Source organism: Labeo rohita, chromosome 12 (assembly GCF_022985175.1).
Source record: "Labeo rohita strain BAU-BD-2019 chromosome 12, IGBB_LRoh.1.0, whole genome shotgun sequence".
In the NCBI taxonomy this organism is placed as follows: domain Eukaryota; kingdom Metazoa; phylum Chordata; class Actinopteri; order Cypriniformes; family Cyprinidae; genus Labeo; species Labeo rohita.
In genome coordinates, this window is record NC_066880.1 from 31013785 (window position 1) to 31034266 (window position 20482).

General features: G+C 35.3%; 4 protein-coding genes across 10 annotated transcripts in view; 1 reads left to right on the forward strand and 3 right to left on the reverse strand.

The window, feature by feature from the left end:
• LOC127174319 (tripartite motif-containing protein 16) overlaps positions 1-2198 on the reverse strand; it is a 53458-nt gene extending 51260 nt beyond the window's left edge. For all 6 annotated transcript variants that reach the window (XM_051124706.1, XM_051124710.1, XM_051124709.1 and 3 more), the window contains exons 1-3: positions 1575-2198; positions 1002-1097; positions 669-902 (exon numbers count right to left, since the gene is read on the reverse strand). In XM_051124706.1, the coding sequence (XP_050980663.1) occupies positions 669-902; positions 1002-1097; positions 1575-2144 (900 nt within the window). In that variant the 5' untranslated portion in view covers positions 2145-2198. The remainder of the gene's footprint in view (positions 1-668; positions 903-1001; positions 1098-1574) is intronic.
• Positions 2199-5740: 3542 nt separating this feature from the next.
• cntd1 (cyclin N-terminal domain containing 1) lies at positions 5741-10600 on the reverse strand. The gene is made up of 7 exons (XM_051124746.1): positions 10104-10600; positions 9349-9424; positions 9103-9274; positions 8865-9027; positions 8647-8791; positions 6137-6233; positions 5741-6004 (listed from the first exon to the last, which is right to left on the reverse strand). Exons 1-7 carry the CDS (start codon positions 10276-10278, stop codon positions 5903-5905), a joined length of 930 nt encoding a protein of 309 aa, XP_050980703.1. The 5' UTR covers positions 10279-10600; the 3' UTR covers positions 5741-5902.
• A 1301-nt stretch (positions 10601-11901) lies between these two features.
• Positions 11902-14868, forward strand: LOC127173780 (cytochrome c oxidase assembly factor 3 homolog, mitochondrial). The gene is made up of 2 exons (XM_051123735.1): positions 11902-12147; positions 14412-14868. Exons 1-2 carry the CDS (start codon positions 11943-11945, stop codon positions 14513-14515), a joined length of 309 nt encoding a protein of 102 aa, XP_050979692.1. The 5' UTR covers positions 11902-11942; the 3' UTR covers positions 14516-14868.
• A 373-nt stretch (positions 14869-15241) lies between these two features.
• wnk4a (WNK lysine deficient protein kinase 4a) overlaps positions 15242-20482 on the reverse strand; it is a 53782-nt gene continuing 48541 nt past the window's right edge. For both annotated transcript variants that reach the window (XM_051123734.1, XM_051123732.1), the window contains exons 19-21: positions 17841-18046; positions 16842-16945; positions 15242-16585 (exon numbers count right to left, since the gene is read on the reverse strand). In XM_051123734.1, the coding sequence (XP_050979691.1) occupies positions 16583-16585; positions 16842-16945; positions 17841-18046 (313 nt within the window). In that variant the 3' untranslated portion in view covers positions 15242-16582. The remainder of the gene's footprint in view (positions 16586-16841; positions 16946-17840; positions 18047-20482) is intronic.

Consider the following 20482-nt stretch of genomic DNA (forward strand, 5'->3'; position numbering starts at 1 on the left):
GGGAGGGGGAAGCAATATTAGCCATATTATTCCATGAATGAGAACATAAACTAATGAATCAATATTTGTTGAAATGTCATGCTGCTGAATTACAGTGATTTGTGCTGTAAAATGAGCAGGGATGGACAAATTCACTCATTTTAGTTCACAAAAATCACTGAAAAGTCTAGCGAAATCATGATGGGACTGACTGCTAATAGACAGACTCACTCCATGTTTGGGATCTTCATGGTCAAATTCATCAATGAGTTACAGGTAAATAAACATCCATTTTATCATGTTTGAGGATCGCCTGATCCAATTTGATGAACATTGCTGAAAATCAGTACTGTCGAGTTCACTGATTTCACCATGATGTAATAAATCAAATGGAAAAATGTGGTAAAAGTTAAAATGTTAGTGAAGTTTTGAACTGTTGGTGGCGCTAGTGGTGTTTGACAGCTAAATATATCTTCCAGAAGAAAGAACAGAGAGAAATGATTCCTAAGAGATTTCCAGAGCTGAAAGTCATTTGTAAGCGGCGTCTCTTTCAGAAGAAGATGATCAGATGAGAGTCTGACTGATGATTATATAATAAGACACTGATGAAATGTTTCTCTGTGAGTCTCCTGTCACAGCAGGATGTGTCTCAAGTCCACTATGATGGTGTTCTTCTAGATCTGTGTTACCTGCAGGAACTGGATGTGATCCTGTGTGTGTGAAAGCTGCTCCAGCTCAGCGTCTCTCCTCCTCAGATCATTGATCTCCTGCTCCAGTCGCTCCAGTCGTCCTTCAGCTCGACTCACCGCTCGCTTTTCCTGATCTCTGATCATCTGTATCAGCTCAGAGCGGCTTCTCTCAATGGAGCGGATGAGCTCAGTAAAGATCCTCTCACTGTCCTCCACTGCTGTCTGTGCAGAGCGCTGTTAGGACACACAGTGATTCAGGCTTCAGTGGGACTGAAAGAGACAAGAGAGTCTGAACTGAGACTGAGACAAACTTCTCTTCTTCTCCAGACTCACCTTATGAGACTCCACAGCCTCTCTCAGCTGCTGAAGATCTTTCTCTCTCTGCTGGATTCTCTGCTGGAACGTCTTCTGCGTCTCCTTCAGCTGCTTCTGCAGGACAAACAGATGATAGTGAATGTCACAGAAAACTACTGACACTAAATCATCATGTGAACAGATGAATCCAGTAAATGTAGGGTGAGGTGATTTAAAAGTTACTCATCTGATCTGATAACTAACGGCTGCAGGTTCAAACTCCAGAAAGGATGATCAGTGATCATTATACATGAATCAACATGAAGCAAAAGGTCTGTTTCACACCACAAGTGTAATTATTATAAAAGTGAAACTGACACAAATGTAGAGCTTCACACTGACAGTGTTTCTGTGTTCTGTGTAATTAAACACAGAAAATAAGACTATTGGATCAGTACATTGAGCATTAACTAGATCATCATGAAAACTGATTTACATAAAGATGAACATCACAGCTGCATTAGAAAATGATGATTAATCTACAAACAACCACAGTCAAACCCCAAAGTGAAGCTGTAAATGACTGAAATCATCTGGATTTCAGGTAAATACCTGTTTTTCTGTCCTCTGTGCTGCAGCTGATACAGTGTCCTGGTTTTTATGTTCATCCATACACAGCACACATATACATTTCTGATCAGTGCGACAGAAAACCTCAAGGATCTTCTCATGTGTCTGGCAGATCATCTCCTGCAGTCGTCCAGTGGCATCAGTCACATTGTGTTTCTTTCCTTTAAAGAAACTCTCATGTTGTTCAAGGTGATTCTGACAGTAAGAGTTCAGACACACCAGACAGGACTTGACGGCTTTGTATTTTGTTCCAGTACAGACGTCACACTGCACATCTCCAGCTCCAGCGTAACAGTCAGCAGAAAGTTTGGTCTTCTTCAGTTTCTCCACCACTTCAGCCAGAATGGTGTTTTTTCCTAAATCAGGTCTTGTTCTGAAGGTCTGTCTGCACTGAGGGCAGCTGTAGACTCTCATCTGATCCTCCTGATCCCAGCAGTGTGTAATACAGATCTTACAGTAACTGTGTCCACACTGGATGGTCACTGGATCCTTCAGGAGATCCAGACACACTGGACACGTGAATTCATCCACCGAAATTCTGGCTTCTGCCATTTTACAGAGTGAATACAGAGACACAAACACACAACAGCTCAAACACACTTTCACTTTCTCCTGTTTCCTGGTTCTGTTTGAGTGACGTTTGTGAAACAGGTTTGTCTGTGAGAGCAGAATGAGAACTATATAGTACACAGTAGGCACAACAGTACATTTGCTGAGGGGTCTGCAAGATCACTGTCACCCTTGAGTATTCTATTCTCTAACCCTCGCAGACAACTTTCTGCACATCTGTTGGAATTAAGAAAGTGACAAAGATGCAACCCCAATTTTCCAAACCACAGTAAAAAGCAAGTGTTGTAGAACACCTTCTTTAACTCCTGATATATTTCTCACAGTTTAGTTACGCACTTTTGGAGGGATTTATGGTATTTTTAACATTGATTTATTTATTTGCCTCAAAATTAAGCATATATTTGTACACAAAATGGGAACATTATATGTAAAATTCAATTTAAAGAAACATCTTTATTTTATTTTGATGTTATTTTAAAATGATTTATTTAATTTTCTACATTTTAAATAATTATTTGCTTTGCATTAAACTCACAAAACTCCTGCAGTTCCTTTACAAACCCCAGTTTGATAATGTAATGCAATGTTTAATGCACTTCATGTTGTCAGTAACAATGAATGGAATATATTTTCTTTTTTTATATCAATATTATTCTATTTATATCAATGTTAGGTGAAAATTTTTCTAAAAGTAATCTGATATATTAAATAAAAGTAATCTAGTAATCTAGTATATCACCTCCAGGTTTAAGAACAGTTTTTATCCCAGTGCTGTTAGAGAACTAAATGCATAAATACAAAAGACTTTCTTTCAAATACTAGGGGTTGTGCAATACTATATATGTGTACACATATGTGTATATACATGTATATATATGTATATTTTGGATGGGGTATTGTTGAATGTCTTCTTAGGGATGTTTTTTTTTTTTATCACAAGGAGTTGCATTTTAAATCTTGTACAACTGTACAGTGACAATAAAATATTTAATTCAATTCAATTCAAAATGTGTAATATAATGGATTACGTCACTAACTACAATTTTTGTCATGTAATTTGGAATCAGTAACAGACTACAATTTGTAAGTATCTTACCCAGCTCTGCATGAATGCCAACAAATGCACATTTTAATTCATGCTTTAATTTACATTACTTATGTTCACATTACTGAACAAAAATATTTGAAGAGATCAAATAATGAAGATCCTGTAAGTTCTGTTGGTTAAATACTCAATCCTTGTACATATTAATGATTAGTTCTGGAGTGAAGACACTACAGAAAGTTTCCATGTCTAAATGTGACAATAATGAACCAGATTTTTGCTTGTTTCAGATCACAGATTTGGAGAAAACTGGCAAATAGTGCCAATGTTCCCTGTCACAGTCAGCACAGGGTCCTGTCACGTACCGATGGCTCTTTTTTTTTTTTTTTCTTGCTCCATTTCCACCCTTGCAAGCCCAAAAAAGATAAACGGAATAAGAAAATAATATAAAGTTATGGTCTTATATAGAAGAATGCAAACTTGTGTTTTATATATTTAAAATAGAATATTTTATGTTGTATGTGTTATATAATAAATAAAACACACTATAGTGTATCTTACCTTAAACATGGCAAATTCCTAACGACTATTTTCTAAACCTAAATCTACTCACTCCTTCTGGATACAGTCACTGGCCAAACCGCGTTTGACATCTAGGGCTGGTGGTCTGTCTGCCGTCTACCGTAGTAATATCTCAGTGAGGGTTGGGTATTGTTTGAATTTTATTGATTCTGATTCTTAAAGATTCCTAGTTTCGATTCCAATAACATTAAAAAGTCAAAAACTGAGGTCAGTATTCTGTAGGTTCTGTATTGTTAGACAACTAATAAACAGGTAACATAAATTTCAAATATTAAATAGTTAAAGGCAAGTAAACAGTCAGTAATAAAACAGGAACAAGCAAATAAATTAACAATAGCATGAATAAATACAACTGGACAAATTACAGGTAAAGAAATTTGAATCAAAATCTTAAAAACACTGCATAGTTTTCATTTTTTTTATAAATAAAATATAGATTAACTCATTAAAGTCACGAAAGATATTCAGTCGAGATCCGTGAATGTTTTTTTTATTTTTATTTTTGTTTTTTCAGCACATTTATTAGGCTGCTGTCTCTTTAACACCAAACACATGTGGATCTAAAAAATACTGTTACACTTTCTCATCTGTTTACTTTCACTTTCAACAAAAAACGGCTGTGTTTATGATGACATATATTGTTTTTTGTGCATATTGGGTGGTAAATGTGAAAGAGAAGTCAGATCCTGCCCAGAACGACCTTTGCTGCAGTGGAAATACACGGAACGGTTTGAGAACGGACAGAGGCCGGGACCCCGCACTCAGACTGTTGTTCATTGTGCTCACGTTTCAGATGTGTTCGCTGCACACAAACAGTGCGCAAGTTCTTTCCCTTCCGGTGCTTAAATTGTTTAAAAATTAATCTTCAAAATCACATTAAAATGCAAACGCAGGAATCGTTAAGCAGAACCGAAATGCACGTGTCTTATTGATTACCCGGTTCTTGGAATCGGTTCTCGTTACCCAACTCTAATCCCAGTCAATACCATCAACGTTCATGTGACTTTAACCTTCGAATACCTGGTGATCTGGTACATCTGCTATGACTGTAATTCTCTTGTATCGTTCACCCAAAACAATGCAAACTGCATGAACTATTGACCCTTTCCTGTGCCATGTCTTCTTCTGTTATTTTACTTGATTTCAACATACATGTTGATATTGATTGAGCAGATTCACTTGAACTTGAGTCAGTTTTTGAATGTGTAATCTCCTGTAACATATTAAAGGAGAAGTTCACTTCCAGAACAATAATTCACAGATAACGTACTCACCCCCTTGTAATCCAAGATGTTCATGTCTTTCTTTCTTCAGTAGTAAAGAAATGATGTTTTTTAAGGAAAACATTTCAGCATTTTTCTCCATATAATGGACTGATATGGTGCCCCGAGTTTGAACTTCCAAAATGCAGTTTAAATGCGGCTTCAAACGATCACAAATGCAGTTGTAAACAATCCCAGCTGAGGAAGAAGGGTCTGAGGAAGAAGCGTTTGAGATTAAAAAGTATTTAAATTGTGTTTTTTTAATGAAAATAACCTATGGTTTCACTAGATAAGACTCTTCTTCCTCGGCTGTGATCGTTTACAACTGCATTTGTGATCGTTTGAAGCTGCATTTAAACTGAATTTTGGAAGTTCAAACTCGGGGCACCATATCAGTCCATTATATGGAGAAAAATGCTGAAATGTTTTCCTCAAAAAACATAATTTCTTTATGAATGAAAAAAGAAAGACATGAACATCTTGGATGACAAGGGTGTGAGTACATTATCTGTGAATTGTTGTTCTGGAAGTGAACTTCTCCTTTAATGACCTGTTTCATTTACTATTGGTTCAAGCAGGATTTAGATGAAAATTTTGAGATTATTAGTTTTTTGTCCTCATCATGAAGAAGTGTGATGAGAGTTTGGTTAGAAGTTGTTGCATAATGAAATGTAAATGCAAGTTCCACTTTCATTTTAATGTTTTATATTTACATCATACTTTCACAACAGAATTTTGAGAGAAATCTAAATTAACAGTACAGATTTTCATGCTGTGAATACAGTTACCATCACCGGTCGTCGTTCTATCTGTTCTCTAGCTGTAATCATGTCATCTTTCTGACTTCAGCATCATTCGGATGTGGTCTTGGTGATGTGCATGAGGGTGACGCACACAAACTCCATGATGCTCCGGCCTGAAATGCCTGTTATTCCCGTCAGCTCCTCCACTACCTGCAGCACATCAGCCCAACTCACTAGAATACTCTGACACTGCGCTCACATTTCAATAAATGAATAAATAATGAAACACACGTCACAGCTGACCGACTGAATCACGATCAGGATTCAGGAGCTGTTCTCTACCTTCTCCCATGTTGAGCTGTGATGAATGAAGGCGGACACAGCAATGACTCCAACTCCCAGCAGCATCAAGTCCTCGCTCACCGACACAAACTTGGCTCTGTGACAAACACAAGATTCATATTCCTCAAGCTACAGCAGGTTCAGCCATAAAACGGTGTGACGTTTAGCTCAGAATGAGTTCAGAATGATTCACACACCAGCAAACAGCTAATATATGAACTAGATTCACATTTCCTGAAGGAATTTGAGCACAAACCATCTGCAGCCAAAAACACAAAACACCATCATTCTGATTCAGTGCTCTGTTGAACACTTCTGCTCAAGATTAGGAGATTGTTACAATAAAATCATGTATTTAACACTTTTATAAGACAAGAAAATACACTGCTGCTGTCACAACATTTTGAGAGGCAGCTGAAAGAACATTTTTGACTAAATTCATGAATCAATTTATTTCATTAATAATTTATATAAGTTCACAAAGGGCTTAAAAGGAAACAATGCAAAAACACACAAGTTTAGCCATTTCTGAAATCTATAAATTTAAAAGCTTGTATTTGTGTGTATTTACGCTGCTGCTCAAAAGTTTGGGATCAGTAAGACTTGTAATGTTTTTTAAAGAAGTCTCTTCTGCTCATCAAGGCTGCATTTATTTGATCAAAAATACAGAAAATACAGTAATATTGCAAAATGGGTTTACAACATAAAATAATTGCTTTTTATTTTAATATACTTTAAAATATAATTTATTTCTGTGATCAAAGCTGAATTTTCATCAGCTGTTACTCCAGTCTTCAGTGTCACATGATCCTTCAAAAATCATTCTATGCTGATTTATTATTAGAATTATCAATGTTGTGCTGACAAATATTTTTTTGGAGTCTGTGATTCTTTTTTTCAGGATTCTTTGATGAATAACAAGTTAAAAAGAACAGCATTTATTTAAAATCAAAATATTTTCTAACAGTGTCTATGCTATCTATGCTATTTATTAATTTAACACATCCTTGGTGAATAAAAGTATTAATTTCTTTCAAAAAATGAAAGAATAAAAGTTTACTGACACCAAACTTTTGAACAGTAGTGTATATTGTTAGAAAACCTTTATATTTTAAATAAATGCTGCTCTTTTTAACTTTTGATTGATCAAAGAATCCTGAAAAGATGACAACAAAATATTAAACAGCACAACTGATTCCAACACTGATAATAAATCAGTATATTAGAATGATTTCTGAAGGATCATGTGACACTGAAGACTGGAGTAATGATGCTGAAAATTCAGCTGCGCATCACAGAAATAAATTAGATTTTTATGTTGGCACCCATAACCCATCTTTCACAATTACTTCCTGTCCTTATTATTAAAATAAAAACCATTATTTTATATTGTATTAACATTTTGCAATATTACTATTTTTTCTGTATTTTTGATCAAATAAACGCAGTCTTGATGAGCAGAAGAGACTTCGTTAAAAACATTACAATCTTACTGATTTTGAGTGGTAGTGTAGAAAATAGAACAGAATAGAAATAGAAAAATTGAATTATTTGTCAAAATAGTATTGCTTACGGTATATGTAAAGATGTGAATATATATGGGTCAAAGACAAGACACATAAAATTAAATAAAAAAAGTGATTGTATTTACATAGTAAGCATACTGAATGCAAGTAAAGTGACTACTTTCAGATTTCAATTAACTTTTGTTAAAATGACAACACTTATTCTGATCAGTACTTTACACTAGTACTATACTTAAAATATACAGAAGAATAAATTATTGTACTAAATTTTTTTATATTTAAAAAAAAAAATAATTTTATTCAAATCTAAGGGGTAAAATCTACTGGTTTGAAGAATAGTGGCACAGACTGCTAGAGATTTACCATATAATTCATTAGTTTTTGGGGCTGCATTGTGATCCTTAAACAGGGTTTTTAGTGTCATCTAATGATTCTTATTCTAAATTTACCTGACATGATTTTTGAACTATTTCTATATGGACCATTTGTAAAGCTAAACTTGTATTACATTTATTTTAACATTAACTAATACATTTATTTTGACATTATCAGCAAAAGCAGGGCAATTTAATCTCTGTATTTTTCCACTGTGCAGTGCTTCAATGTGAGCAGGAGATGCAGCGATATCAAGTTTACTGTGTCAGATCTGTGTCACTTTGCTCGCAGCTGGTTGGTCCAGTTTTGGTTTGTGATCTCTAACCCGAATAAAACCTGCTCCGGACCAGGACAGACATGTACTGTAAGTTATCATGATGATAACTTATCTTCTCAAACCTGAAAAATTTAGATTTTGCTCAAACTGACCTCGGTGGTCACTAGGCCACAGGAATAACACATCTATAGTTTTTTCAACACATTAAGCTGGGAAACGAAAGCATCTGAACCAAAAATCCATACTTCACCTTAAAGAACATTAACGGAGAGAGTCAACTGGGGAAAGAAACATCAGAAAATATGAGGGATCCTAAAAATACAGCCCTGCACCTTTGCTCTGGTGAAGGACTGGAGCATCCGGTGGCAGAGACGAGCAGCGAGCTGTAGATGATCTCCCTCTGCAGATAAATGAACCGCAGCACACGCACACACACCTGATGCAGCTCCGCCACACGCACCGACCCGTCATTATGACCTGCGCGAAAACACCAAACACTGCGATCACCTGTGTCTGAACTCACAGATGCCACCACTGAAAATAACCTTACCCAGCACCTCCAGCAGCGTCTCCACGTACGTTAAAGGATTCGGGACGTTCACGTTAAAGTGCAGAGTTTTTAAAATGAGAATCTCAGAGTCCAAGAGCTGCTGTTTGGAGGACGGGCGACCGGCTGCCTGCACAAACCTCATCGCAATGTCATTATTAACCACCTAGACGAACACAAACACAGCCCGTCACATCACAACACATTCACATTCCAGTTCTGATGTATGAGATCGACACACATTGGAGTACAGGTCCAGTTTGCTGGATATCTGAACACTTGAGACGACGGAGAGAAAGAACTTCTGCTTGAGCGTTTGGAAGACGAGCTCCTCGTGTCTCTCTGTGTCCTCAGACGACGCTCCTTCATCCTTCTGACCGTGGATTAGATCTTCAATGTATCTGGCCATAAACCTACAGCAGGACACGGTGAAGGAGTTAAAACAGGTTTACAGTGAATAATGTTCTTTCAGGATTCTTGAAATCACCTTTCTAGTATTTCGATGGCCTGGTATCCGACCGCAGGGTTCAGTCCCAGTTCCTCACACACGTAAAACACACACTCTACACACAGAACACACAAACAGAATAAATATATCAATATAATAGAAGTACAGTATGTTGCAGACATGGCATCAATGCAATAGAGTCTTATCACTGTATTTTACTCCATGTTTTTTTTTTTTTTTGTAACATTTTATTGTATAAACACTATGTATTTCTGTTCAAATAAGGGCTGTCAATAGAATAAAGAAATTTAATATTGTCCAATGTTAGTCAAGCTTTAAACAGCACAGTAAAACACTATTATTACATTCTGTAAATGTTTTCAAGTTAAAACATGTATTTTGTAAACACAACTGTGCCCAACAATGTTTAGAAAAATCTTTTTTTTTATTTATTTTTTTATATTATTACATCTACAGCAGATACAACAGTGTTAAACCTGCTTTACCTAGCTAAGTATAAGAATTATAATGCTAAAACACAAACTTTATTATTTACAGTGTGTTACTAACATTATTTACTTCAAAATAAAAGTCTCTGTCGTGACAATAAAATGCCAAACAAGAATTCGTATCGGTCGATAACGATTATTTGAAAATATGTGCCGATATATCGGCCTTCGTGACAACAACACTGAAATCATTCACTAATATACTACAGTATGCATCACATTATCATATAATATCACACAATATGACAGTAGTTAACATGCTAGTTTGCGGCGGACAGCGCTCACCCACTATCCTGCTTTCTTTAAGACATCCACTGAGACCCGACACCTTCTCCAAGTTGTATTTGTTAGTGTTGTTGAGGTTGCAGAGGATGTCTGTTAAAATGTCTAGAGACACCTCTCCAAACCTCGGCTTCACCTGTTCCCCGGTGTTTGATGAGAACACAGCTCTAGCAGCCATCTGTTCCTTATCTGTTCCTTAAGATTAATCGATGATCTGCAGATGTGTTTTTCCTTCACTCAGAAACTAAACCGATTATGAAGCTCCTTCGATCTCAGCACGTTTTATTTATTTATTTAATTTTATTTTGGGGCATAATTAAGACATTTATATCCCAATATAGAACTTTTAGAAATGTCGATCAATTTTTCCACCGAAATTTCTTAATCAAGCGTCATATCGAGGACTGTGATTGGTCGATTCTGAGAGGCGTTGAGAACAGGAACATGAACCACGTGACAACGCCATCAACCACAACTGTTAGAGCTTACACTCGTTTTTCTGAATATATTTCTTCAAGGGCAAATACAGTATTCGAGAATAAAAGAAATTTAACACCACTACACGAACTAAAGTAAAGCATTTTACTGTATTTATATGTAATTGACCGGAATAACCAGTAGATGGCTGCACTGATCTGCATAACACCGCCTACTCATCGATCACGTGATTCGAGATGAATAAAACATTATTCAAATAAAAATCATTTAAATTTAGTTCGAGTAAAATACAATAAATAAATAATAAAGCTACATGAAATTTAGTTATAATTAATGTATGTATAGTAAAACACACTAAATAAATAAATAAACAAAATAAATAATAATGAAATTTAGTTATAATTTTGTATAACTTTTTTTAATGTATTTATAGTAATAAAAAAAACTAAATAAATAAATAAAGCTACATAAATTTTAGGTATAATTTTTTATAATACTAAATGTATTTATAGTAATAAATATAAGTATAATAAATAAATAATAAAGTTACATTAAATTTTGTTATACTTTTTACAACTATTTAATGTGTTTATATTAAAATACACTAAATAAATAAATTAATAAATAATAAACCTACATGAATTTTAATTAGAATTTTGTATAACTCTTTAATTTTATTTATTGTAAAATACACTAAATAAATAAATAATAAAGCTGAAATTTAGTTATAATTTTGTATAACTCTTTAAATGTATTTATAGTAAAAAACACTAATAAATAAAGCTACATGAAATTTAGTTATAATTAATGTATGTATAAATACAATAAATAATGTATAAATAAATAAACAAAATAAATAATGAAATTTAGTTATAATTTTGTATAACTTTTTAAAATGTATTTATAGTAAAAAAAACTAACTAAATAAAGCTACATAAATTTTAGGTATAATTTTTATAATACTAAATGTATTTATAGTAAAATACTAAATAAATAATACAGTTACATTAAATTTTGTTATACTTTTTACAACTATTTAATGTATTTATAGTAAAATACACTAAATAAATAAATTAATAAATAATAATCCTACATGAATTTCTAGTTATAATTTTGCATAACTCTAATTTTATTTATTGTAAAATACACTAAATAAATAAATAATAAAGCTGCATGAAATGTAGCTATAATTTTTGTAACATTTTAAATGTATTTATAGTAAAACACTCTAAATAAATAAATAAAGCTACATGTAATCTGGCATGAAATTATTCTGTTCAAGAACTCTGGACGCTGACCTTGGAAAAACCTTATAAAACACAAGAGGGACTGTCTGCGCAGAATCGACGCAGCGTTGATTTGCAAAGTAACGTCGCGTTGCGTCACGTAAACAGCGTCTCAAACATGGCGGACAAGAGCAGTCAAGGGGAGCCCAAACCCGAAGCCCAGTTCGCGAAGAGAATAGACCCCGCGAAGGCAGATCTGACCCGAGAACAGCTGCAGTTCATCCGGCAAGTGGAGCTGGCGCAGTGGAGGAAGAAAACCGATAAACTGCGGGGGAGAAACGTTGTGACGGGACTCGCGATCGGAGCGGTGGTGCTCGGGATCTGTATCCTTCACTGCTGCACAACACCACATTATAAACTGATCTACTGTTATAATCTGCTCAGTAACACCTGTGTTTATCTCAGGAGATGAGTGATGATGCTCTGATATGATGAGTGACAGTGATATTCACTCACATGTGTGTCATTACACGATCAGTGCTGTGTCATGATGAACAGCTCTTCATTACACCTGTCACTCATGAACTCGTGCTGTCAGAGCAAAACTCACTTTTAGTCCAAATGATGATACTTTGTCTGTTTGTTTTCAGAATATTTAATATTTTGAAATCACTAAACTATATTTACTCATAAATTGCATGATTTACTTAATTTAAAGAAGGTATTAGAGAATGTGTACAGCAGGAGACAGAAGAACATTCAGTGTAAAACTGACACAGAACAAATCAACTAAATCTGACCAACTTCCTTGGCTTCATTTTTTTAATTTTGCTCGTATTTTTTCTGAAGAAAGATAAACATGTATAGCGATGAAAGCCACAATATTAAACATCATGGATGAATATTTACAGAGAACAGAATGGCCATTTTCACCTGAGATTCAGAGTCAAATTACAGATGTAAAAATGACTTCAGAAAGACGACACGTCGTCATCTTATTTTACACAGAGATTGATAGATCTGTTAGGAAAATCTGTTGACTTTAGCAATCTTTGTTGCTAATGACAACCATTAAAATATGGGGAAACAACACTTTACAAATATATTTTCTCCAGAGTTTGCGTTCCTGTAACTTAAGAAGTATTAAAGATATCTTAAAGGAGAAGTTCACTTCCAAAACAAAGATTCACAGATAATGTAGTCACCCCCTTGTCATCCAAGATGTTCATGTCTTTCTTTCTTCAGTCATAGAAATTATGTTTTTTGAGGAAAACATTTCAGTATTTTTCTCCATATAATGGACTGATATGGTGCCCCGAGTTTGAACTTCCAAAATGTAGTTTAAATGCGGCTTCAAACGATCACAAATGCGGTTGTAAACAAGGAAGAAGGGTCTGAGGAAGAAGCGTTTGAGATTAAAAAGTATTTAAATTGTGTTTTTTTTAATGAAAATAACCGATGGTTTCGCTAGATAAGACCCTTCTTCCTCAGCTGTGATCATTTGAAGCCGCATTTAAACTGTATTTTGGAAGTTCAAACTCGGGGCACCATATCAGTCCATTATATGGAGAAAAATCCTGAAATGTTTTTCTCAAAAAATATAATTGCTTTACAACTGAAGACAGAAAGACATGAACATCTTGGATGACAAGGGGGTGACTACATTATCTGTGAATCTTTGTTCTGCAAGTGAACTTCTCCTTTAATGCTCTTTCAGATATTGGGTCTTAAACCAGGGTTCCCACAGGTCCATTTGGTTTCTGACCACTGTAAATGTGTACAATTTAACAATTTACTCTTGGAGCCATATTGAAATTGCAGTATCTCTGAAACGGAAATACATATGGCCTTAAAAATGAAGGTTCCCAAAGGAAAGTTTGTTAAGGCCTAATATCTAAAAGGGCATTAAAATATCTTTAATATTTTTTGACTTACAGGCATGCAAACCTTGGAGAAAAACCTTGCAAAGTGCTGTTTCCCATTTTTTTTGAATGGTTACCATTGGTGCATAAAGCAACAAAGATTGATAAAGTCAACAGATTTTACTAACAGATCTACCAATCTCTGTGTAAAAATAAGATTGTGATCCTGCCATCTGTCTGAAGTCTCTGTAATTTGTCTCTGAATCTCAGGTGAAAATGGCCATTTTGACCTCACTCTACAAAATAATGGATTACTCAGTAAATATTCATCCATGATGTTTAATATTTTTGCGTTCATCACTATACATTTTTATCTTTCTTCAGAAGAAATATTAGCAAAATCAAAAAATTAAGCTGTGGATCTCCATTATGAAGAACCAGTTGTTATATCACAGCAGAATTAAAGAGATCGTTGATCTGAACATTAAGAATTTGTCATTTACTCTTTCTCATGTTGTTCCAAACACGTGTGAGTTTCCCTTTTCTGTTCAACACAAAACAAGATGTTTTTTTTACGAATGTTGGTAACAGTTGCTGGTAGCCATTAACTTCCATAGTGTGGGGGAAAATACTGTCATTGTCATTGTCTCTGGTGGACATTCTTCAAAATATCTTTTGTCATTTATGTGTCAGAATATTCATTTTTGGGTGAACTATTCCTTTAGCTCTGCTCAGTCTGTAAAGATTACACGTTTACATTATTTGCCTTCACCGGCCGTTCACAGATGGCTACACCTTCTACTCCGTTTCCCAAGAGAGAATCATGGACGAAATCGATGAAGAGGCCAGAGCCGCAAAACTACAGACTCCAAAGACTGGAGCCAACTGAACTCAATGAACTTTATCTTGAGGAAGTGTCTGCACTGACAGGAACGTGACACACATGACACCTGCAGGGGGCGCCACATCCATTCACACAGCCTCCTCCTCGACCAGAGACTCGAGACTAACCAAGACGAGGAGGAACCGTCTGTTTGCCAAAGCAGCTCTTCATTATTGCTGTTAAAACATTAGTGGTGACATGGAAGCTGAATGTCGTAATATTCCCTGATGTACTATGAATACTCGCTACAGGTGATCTCGTTTGAGTGCAAATACATAATCAAAGAGTGAACTTCAAGAAAGATGTTTATGTTTGTTTTTTTTTAATGAACACAATAAAAATGTGTACTTAATAATGCTGCCGTGTCTACAATGAATACTCAACTCAGTCATCTGTGTATATATTGTCTTTAATGTACAAATATGATTGAGTATACTACATAGTCATCATGAGATAGAGAAGGCACAGCATGGAAGTGTTGCATTGCACATCGAAGAGATCAGAATAATGGAGCATGAAGTCACATTCATCTCAATCTAAAACACATTGGCTGTGTTTGTGTCTGTAACTCATTCGCTTGTTCGCTGCACGTATGACGGCATTCGTACGATTCTTCACAGTTTATAATGAACCATGAATGGATGTTGTGGGGTTGTCATATTAAACATCCTGCATGTGTTTAAAACTCTGAAACTTAAGGAAAGACGCAGTACATCAGAACAGAAACCCATCTGAAAAAAGTATTTTTTTAATACAGCTTTACTGTAAATAACATTATTTCTGCTCGTTCATGTTCTGAATGTCTCTTTAACATCGTGCAGGTTGGTGTGTCTCATAAGTTAATTAGAAACTAAACAGTGATTTCACCGTATGTGGTCCGTAATGTTTCCACACAGAAAGCACACGTTTACCTTTGTGAAAAGTCAGAACGTTCTGTGTAAATATTGCAACGGAGATAATGAATGCACTGTTATTGACTGCCCTCTGTAAACATCAGCAATCATTTATTAATGACTCTACTGTACTTTTCCAGACGGATGCTGATCCTCATGCCAAAGTGCAGTGTGCATTTACATCTGTCTTGAACTTTATGGCTGATACTCGCTGTGATCTTTGGTGCAATTATTACATTCAAGGAATAGTTCAGCCAAAAACGTACTCAACCCGACATGACACGAGATTGTTCCGAAGGAAGCGTTATTATGTGTTATGGACTTGTATTTTAGTTACAAACGTCTTGATTACTTGTGGATTATTGTGATGTTTTTATCAGCTGTTTGGACTTTCATTCTGACGGCACCCATTGGTGAGACAGTGATGGGATGACACATTTTTACAAATCTGATGAAGAAACAAACTCATCCTAATCTTGGATGGCCAAATTTTCATTTTTGGGTGAACTATTCCTTTAACATTTCTATATGAAGTCAGTCACAGTCAGACTGATAAAAGACAATAAAATATATGTAAATGTACAAACACACATAGACTTCAAGGATGAAAATCTCAAAGCTTGCATAATCAATGCAAAAATAATATATATTTATCCCACCCACCCAAAATCAGTTTTTAATTATTTAGAATTGTTTTTATTCACATTTAGACTACAAAAGAGACTCGATCAGATCACGGCAGAAACGTCTCTGGATCGGATCTGCGGATTTCGTGCGGACGATCGTGTGACGATCCGGAGTTTGTACAGCGCAGACACGGGGCGGCAGAACAGAAACAGCAGGACATCTGACGTCCAGTCGTGGGCTGTTGATTCAGATGTTCAGCAGGTCCAGGCGGTTTTTCAGAAAGTGCAAAGAGACTCAGAGAGAACGTCACAGCATCATCGAGCAAACAGCAGAGTCCCGCCCAACCACTGGCTCTTCACAGAATCAAGCAGATTTAATGGGTGCGTCTGCACCAGAAACACGCTGGAATCACACCGCATCGATAGGAGGCTCTACATTATATTACAAAGCTCAGGCCGTCGGTGCGTCTGTGTTGTGGAGGGTTTGGTTTGGTCAGCGCAGTCATGAACAGATGAGGTAGTCTGATGAACACAGTCAACCAGCCTCTGGATTCTTACTGATGGGAAACACAACAGAGAAACGTCTGAATTCGTTTGGTGCATTAACCAACGGATGAATATTCACAATATGTATTTTGTGCACTTTGTGTTTGATCATCCATGTTTCTTAACTCATGAATGTTAAACCATTAAGACAGATATGATTTAATATCTGATTTAAGCTTCAATAAAAAAATCTGTTAAAGAATTCATGTTTAACTGAGGGAAACCCTGTGCTGAATGTACTGTCGCTGATCAGCAGAAGTGTCGCACCATTCTAGTGAAATCAGCAGCGAAAGTCACTCCTTTAGACGGCCGCGAACCGTCCTGCGAACTGCTGCTACTGTCGCCGCTCAGGGAGTTTTTCCTCATGATCCCTGTGGACCAATCACAGCACAGGAACATCTTACACATCTCATTTAATTACAAAATTGCATATTAAGTTAACATCACTTAACTACATTAACATGAACTGACAATGTGAAATAAATCATTTTAAAGAGATGTTGATTATAGACAATTTAATACCAAAAAGTAAAAATTAATTAACCACGGTAATTATTACACTTAACTGAAACGAAAATTAAAACCATTGAAAAAACTTTTTTGAAACTTGAAATAAACATTATCTGAACTCAAATAAAATATATAAACAATTACAGACATATAAAAACAAAGTACTAAAAATTGGGGGGAAAAAACAAAGTGAAAATGGAAAATATAAAAATAAAAACTAGTTCAAAATATTAATAAAGACTATCACAGTATCTCAATGATACTAAAATAACACTGCTGCATCATCTCAGTAACACTTTACAATAAGGTTCCATTTGTTAACTACATTAGTTAAACTAACAATAAAAAGGTCTAAGGCAATTATTAACAAATTATTAACGATAATATCAATACTAATTCATTACTGAAATTAAAAGTTGTATCTGTTAATATATTACTCAATGGACCTGAGCTGACATGAACTAACAACAAACTGTTGTGTTTTTACTGACTAACATTAACCAGATTAATAAATACTCTAATTTAATGCCTATTGTTAGTTAATGAATTACCATAAAGTGTTGCCATGGTCTGATTAAAAATGGAGTATTTTACACAGAGGTGTTCCAAATGTATTACTTATAAGCTGATATGCCAGTAAAGATGCTTCCTTAAAGGCAGCTGCCGGTGTAGGTGGCACACAGCAAGGAAGCCCACTAGGTTTTGGAAAAGAGCCTAAAGTTTTGATATGTCAATAAATGTAAAACTCAGTTTAACCTGTTAAGGGCAGGATGTCGACTCTCTGCAGGCTGTTTCTGCGAGACGACGGGAAGTTTCCTCCTTTAGACAGCCGGCGCTGGCGACTAGAGAGCATGGCGGCCGGAGACACGATACAGGGAGGAGGAACCTTCCCCATTCTGGCGTACAGCTCCTCGATCTCCTGCTTCTGCAGCGCCTGCAGAGACTGAACCTCACACAGATGCCTGACAGACAGAAGAAAACAAACAGAGACGAGTTCAGCAGGGTTGCCAGATCTGCCAAACTAAACTAAGCCAATGACAAATCACAAACAGCCCAAAACTACACCAATGACCTGATCCCAAATGTGACCCTGGAGCACAAAACCAGTCTTATGTATCACAGGTAAATTTGTAGCAATAACCAACAACACATTGTATGAGTCAAAATGACCGATTTTTCTTTTATGCCAAAAATCATTAGGATATTAAGTAAAGATCATGTTCCATGAAGATATTTTGTAAATTTTCTTCCGTAAATATATCAAATATTTACATCACTTAATTTGTGATTAGTAATATGCATTGCTAAGAACTTCATTTAAACAACTTTAAAATAGTTGTATCTCGGCCAAATACTGTCCTATCCTAACAAACCATACATCATGGAAAACTTATTTATTCAGCTCTCAGATGATGCATAGATCAAAAAATTAAAAAAAAAAAATCTGACCCTTATGACTGGTTTTATGGTCCAAGGTCACAAATATCAAGACTCCCAAACATACAGTACAGATTTTCCTATTTCTTATGCGTCATAATCATAAACACAGTTGTTTTCATAAAGATGCTTCTCATCGTCTAGCACAGCTTTATCACTGGTTGCACATAAAATGATGTCAAATATTTCAATACAAGCATGTTGGTCAAACCATTAACCCACAGCAATAAAAGATGGCTGCAAGAAAACCGCAGACTTGGCAACCCTGATTCTAAGAGGAATACGATAAATCAGTTTCTTACTGCACTCTTAAAAATAAAGCTTACAAAAAGGCGTTTTTACAGCGATGCCATAAAAGAGTCTCACAAATAACCTTTAACTGAACAGCTCTTATAAGAACCATTGGTAACATCAAGCATTATATCTTTTTATGAATAACTGTAATTAAAATAAATGTATTATAATATTTCCACATTCCTTGAGATCATACAATGCATTATAAAAGACTAAATGTTTCAAATAAAATATAACAGAACCATTTTTTTAGTTTGAAGAACATTTTAAACATTTAAAGAACCTTTTGTGCAATGGAAGAGTTCAGTGGACGTTCAAGGTTCTTCATGGAATCATCAATGCCAATTAAGACACTTTTGTTAAAAGGTTCTTAAAATAACTATTTTTTCTTTTCACTCTCAGAAAAAAAGTGCAAACATTGTCTTTTCACATAATATACCTTATTAAGCCCTAAAGGTGCATTTTACCACCTTAAAGGAACATATTAGTGCCAAAAGTGTACATATCGCTACCTAAATGGTACATATTATTACTTTTCGTAAGGCTACTGCCCCAGGGACAGCTTTTGTACCTTTTTTCAGAGTGAGAGTTAAGTGTGAAGAACATTTTAATAATACATTCCCCCGGTTTCACAGATAAGACTTAAGTCTAGTCCCAGACTAAAATGTAAATCTGAACTGTTCCAACCGAAAGAAACTTGCACTGATTGATCTTAAAACATGCCAATGCCTTTGTTTTGTCTCAAGATGCACACCAGTAATGTTTTTTCTAAGGAACATTTATAAAAAATACTTAAATGTCCTAATTGAATTGAACTACAGCCTAGTCCTGGCTTAAAGAAGAAGTTCACTTCCAAAACAAAGATTCACAGATAATGTAGTCACCCCCTTGTCATCCAAGATGTTCATGTCTTTCTTTCTTTAGTCGTAAAGAAATTATGGTTTTTTGAGGAAAACATTTCAGTTTAAATGCAGCTTCAAACGATCACAAATGCGGTTGTAAACGATCACAGCCGAGGAAGAAGGGTCTTATCTAGTGAAACGATTGGTTATTTTCATTAAAATAATACAATTTCTATACTTTTTAATGTCAAATGCTCGTCTTGTCTTACTCTGCCTGAACTCTGTTGTTGTTCTGGTTCATGTCAGTTAGTGTATGTGGAAAAACTCCCATCTCATGTTCTCCCTCAACTTCAAAATCGTCCTGTATCACTGTTTTACCTTTTTTGTTAAGGGTGTTTGATCTTCTTTGCATGTTCACTTTGCAAACACTGTGTCTGTACTTCTGTAGTGATGTAGGATGATTTTGAATGATTTTGAATGATTTTTGAAGTTGAGGGAGAAAATACGATTGGAGTTTTTCGACATACACTAACTGTCTTGAGCCAGAATACACAGAGTTCAGGGAGAGAAAGACAAGACGAGCATTTGACATTAAAAAGTATAGAAATTGTATTATGTTGATTAAAATAACCAATCGTTTCACTAGATAAGACTCTTCTTCCTCGGCTGGGATTGTTTACAATCGCATTTGTGATCGTTTGAAGCCGCATTTAAACTACACTTTGGAAGTTCAAACTCGGGGCACCATATCAGTCCATTATATGGAGAAAAATCCTGAAATGTTTTCCTCAAAAAACATAATTTCTTTACGACTGAAGAAAGAAA

Coding starts and splice junctions, on each gene's coding strand:
- cntd1 (XM_051124746.1), bottom strand. CDS start 10,278: ATGGCTGCTAGAGCTGTGTTCTCATCAAACACCGGGGAACAGGTGAAG. Junction 9,425..10,103: donor TAAAGAAAGCAGGATAGTGG/GTGAGCGCTGTC, acceptor TTCTGTGTGTAG/AGTGTGTGTTTTACGTGTGT. Junction 9,275..9,348: donor GCCATCGAAATACTAGAAAG/GTGATTTCAAGA, acceptor GTCCTGCTGTAG/GTTTATGGCCAGATACATTG.
- LOC127173780 (XM_051123735.1), top strand. CDS start 11,943: ATGGCGGACAAGAGCAGTCAAGGGGAGCCCAAACCCGAAGCCCAGTTC. Junction 12,148..14,411: donor AGCGGTGGTGCTCGGGATCT/GTATCCTTCACT, acceptor GGCCGTTCACAG/ATGGCTACACCTTCTACTCC.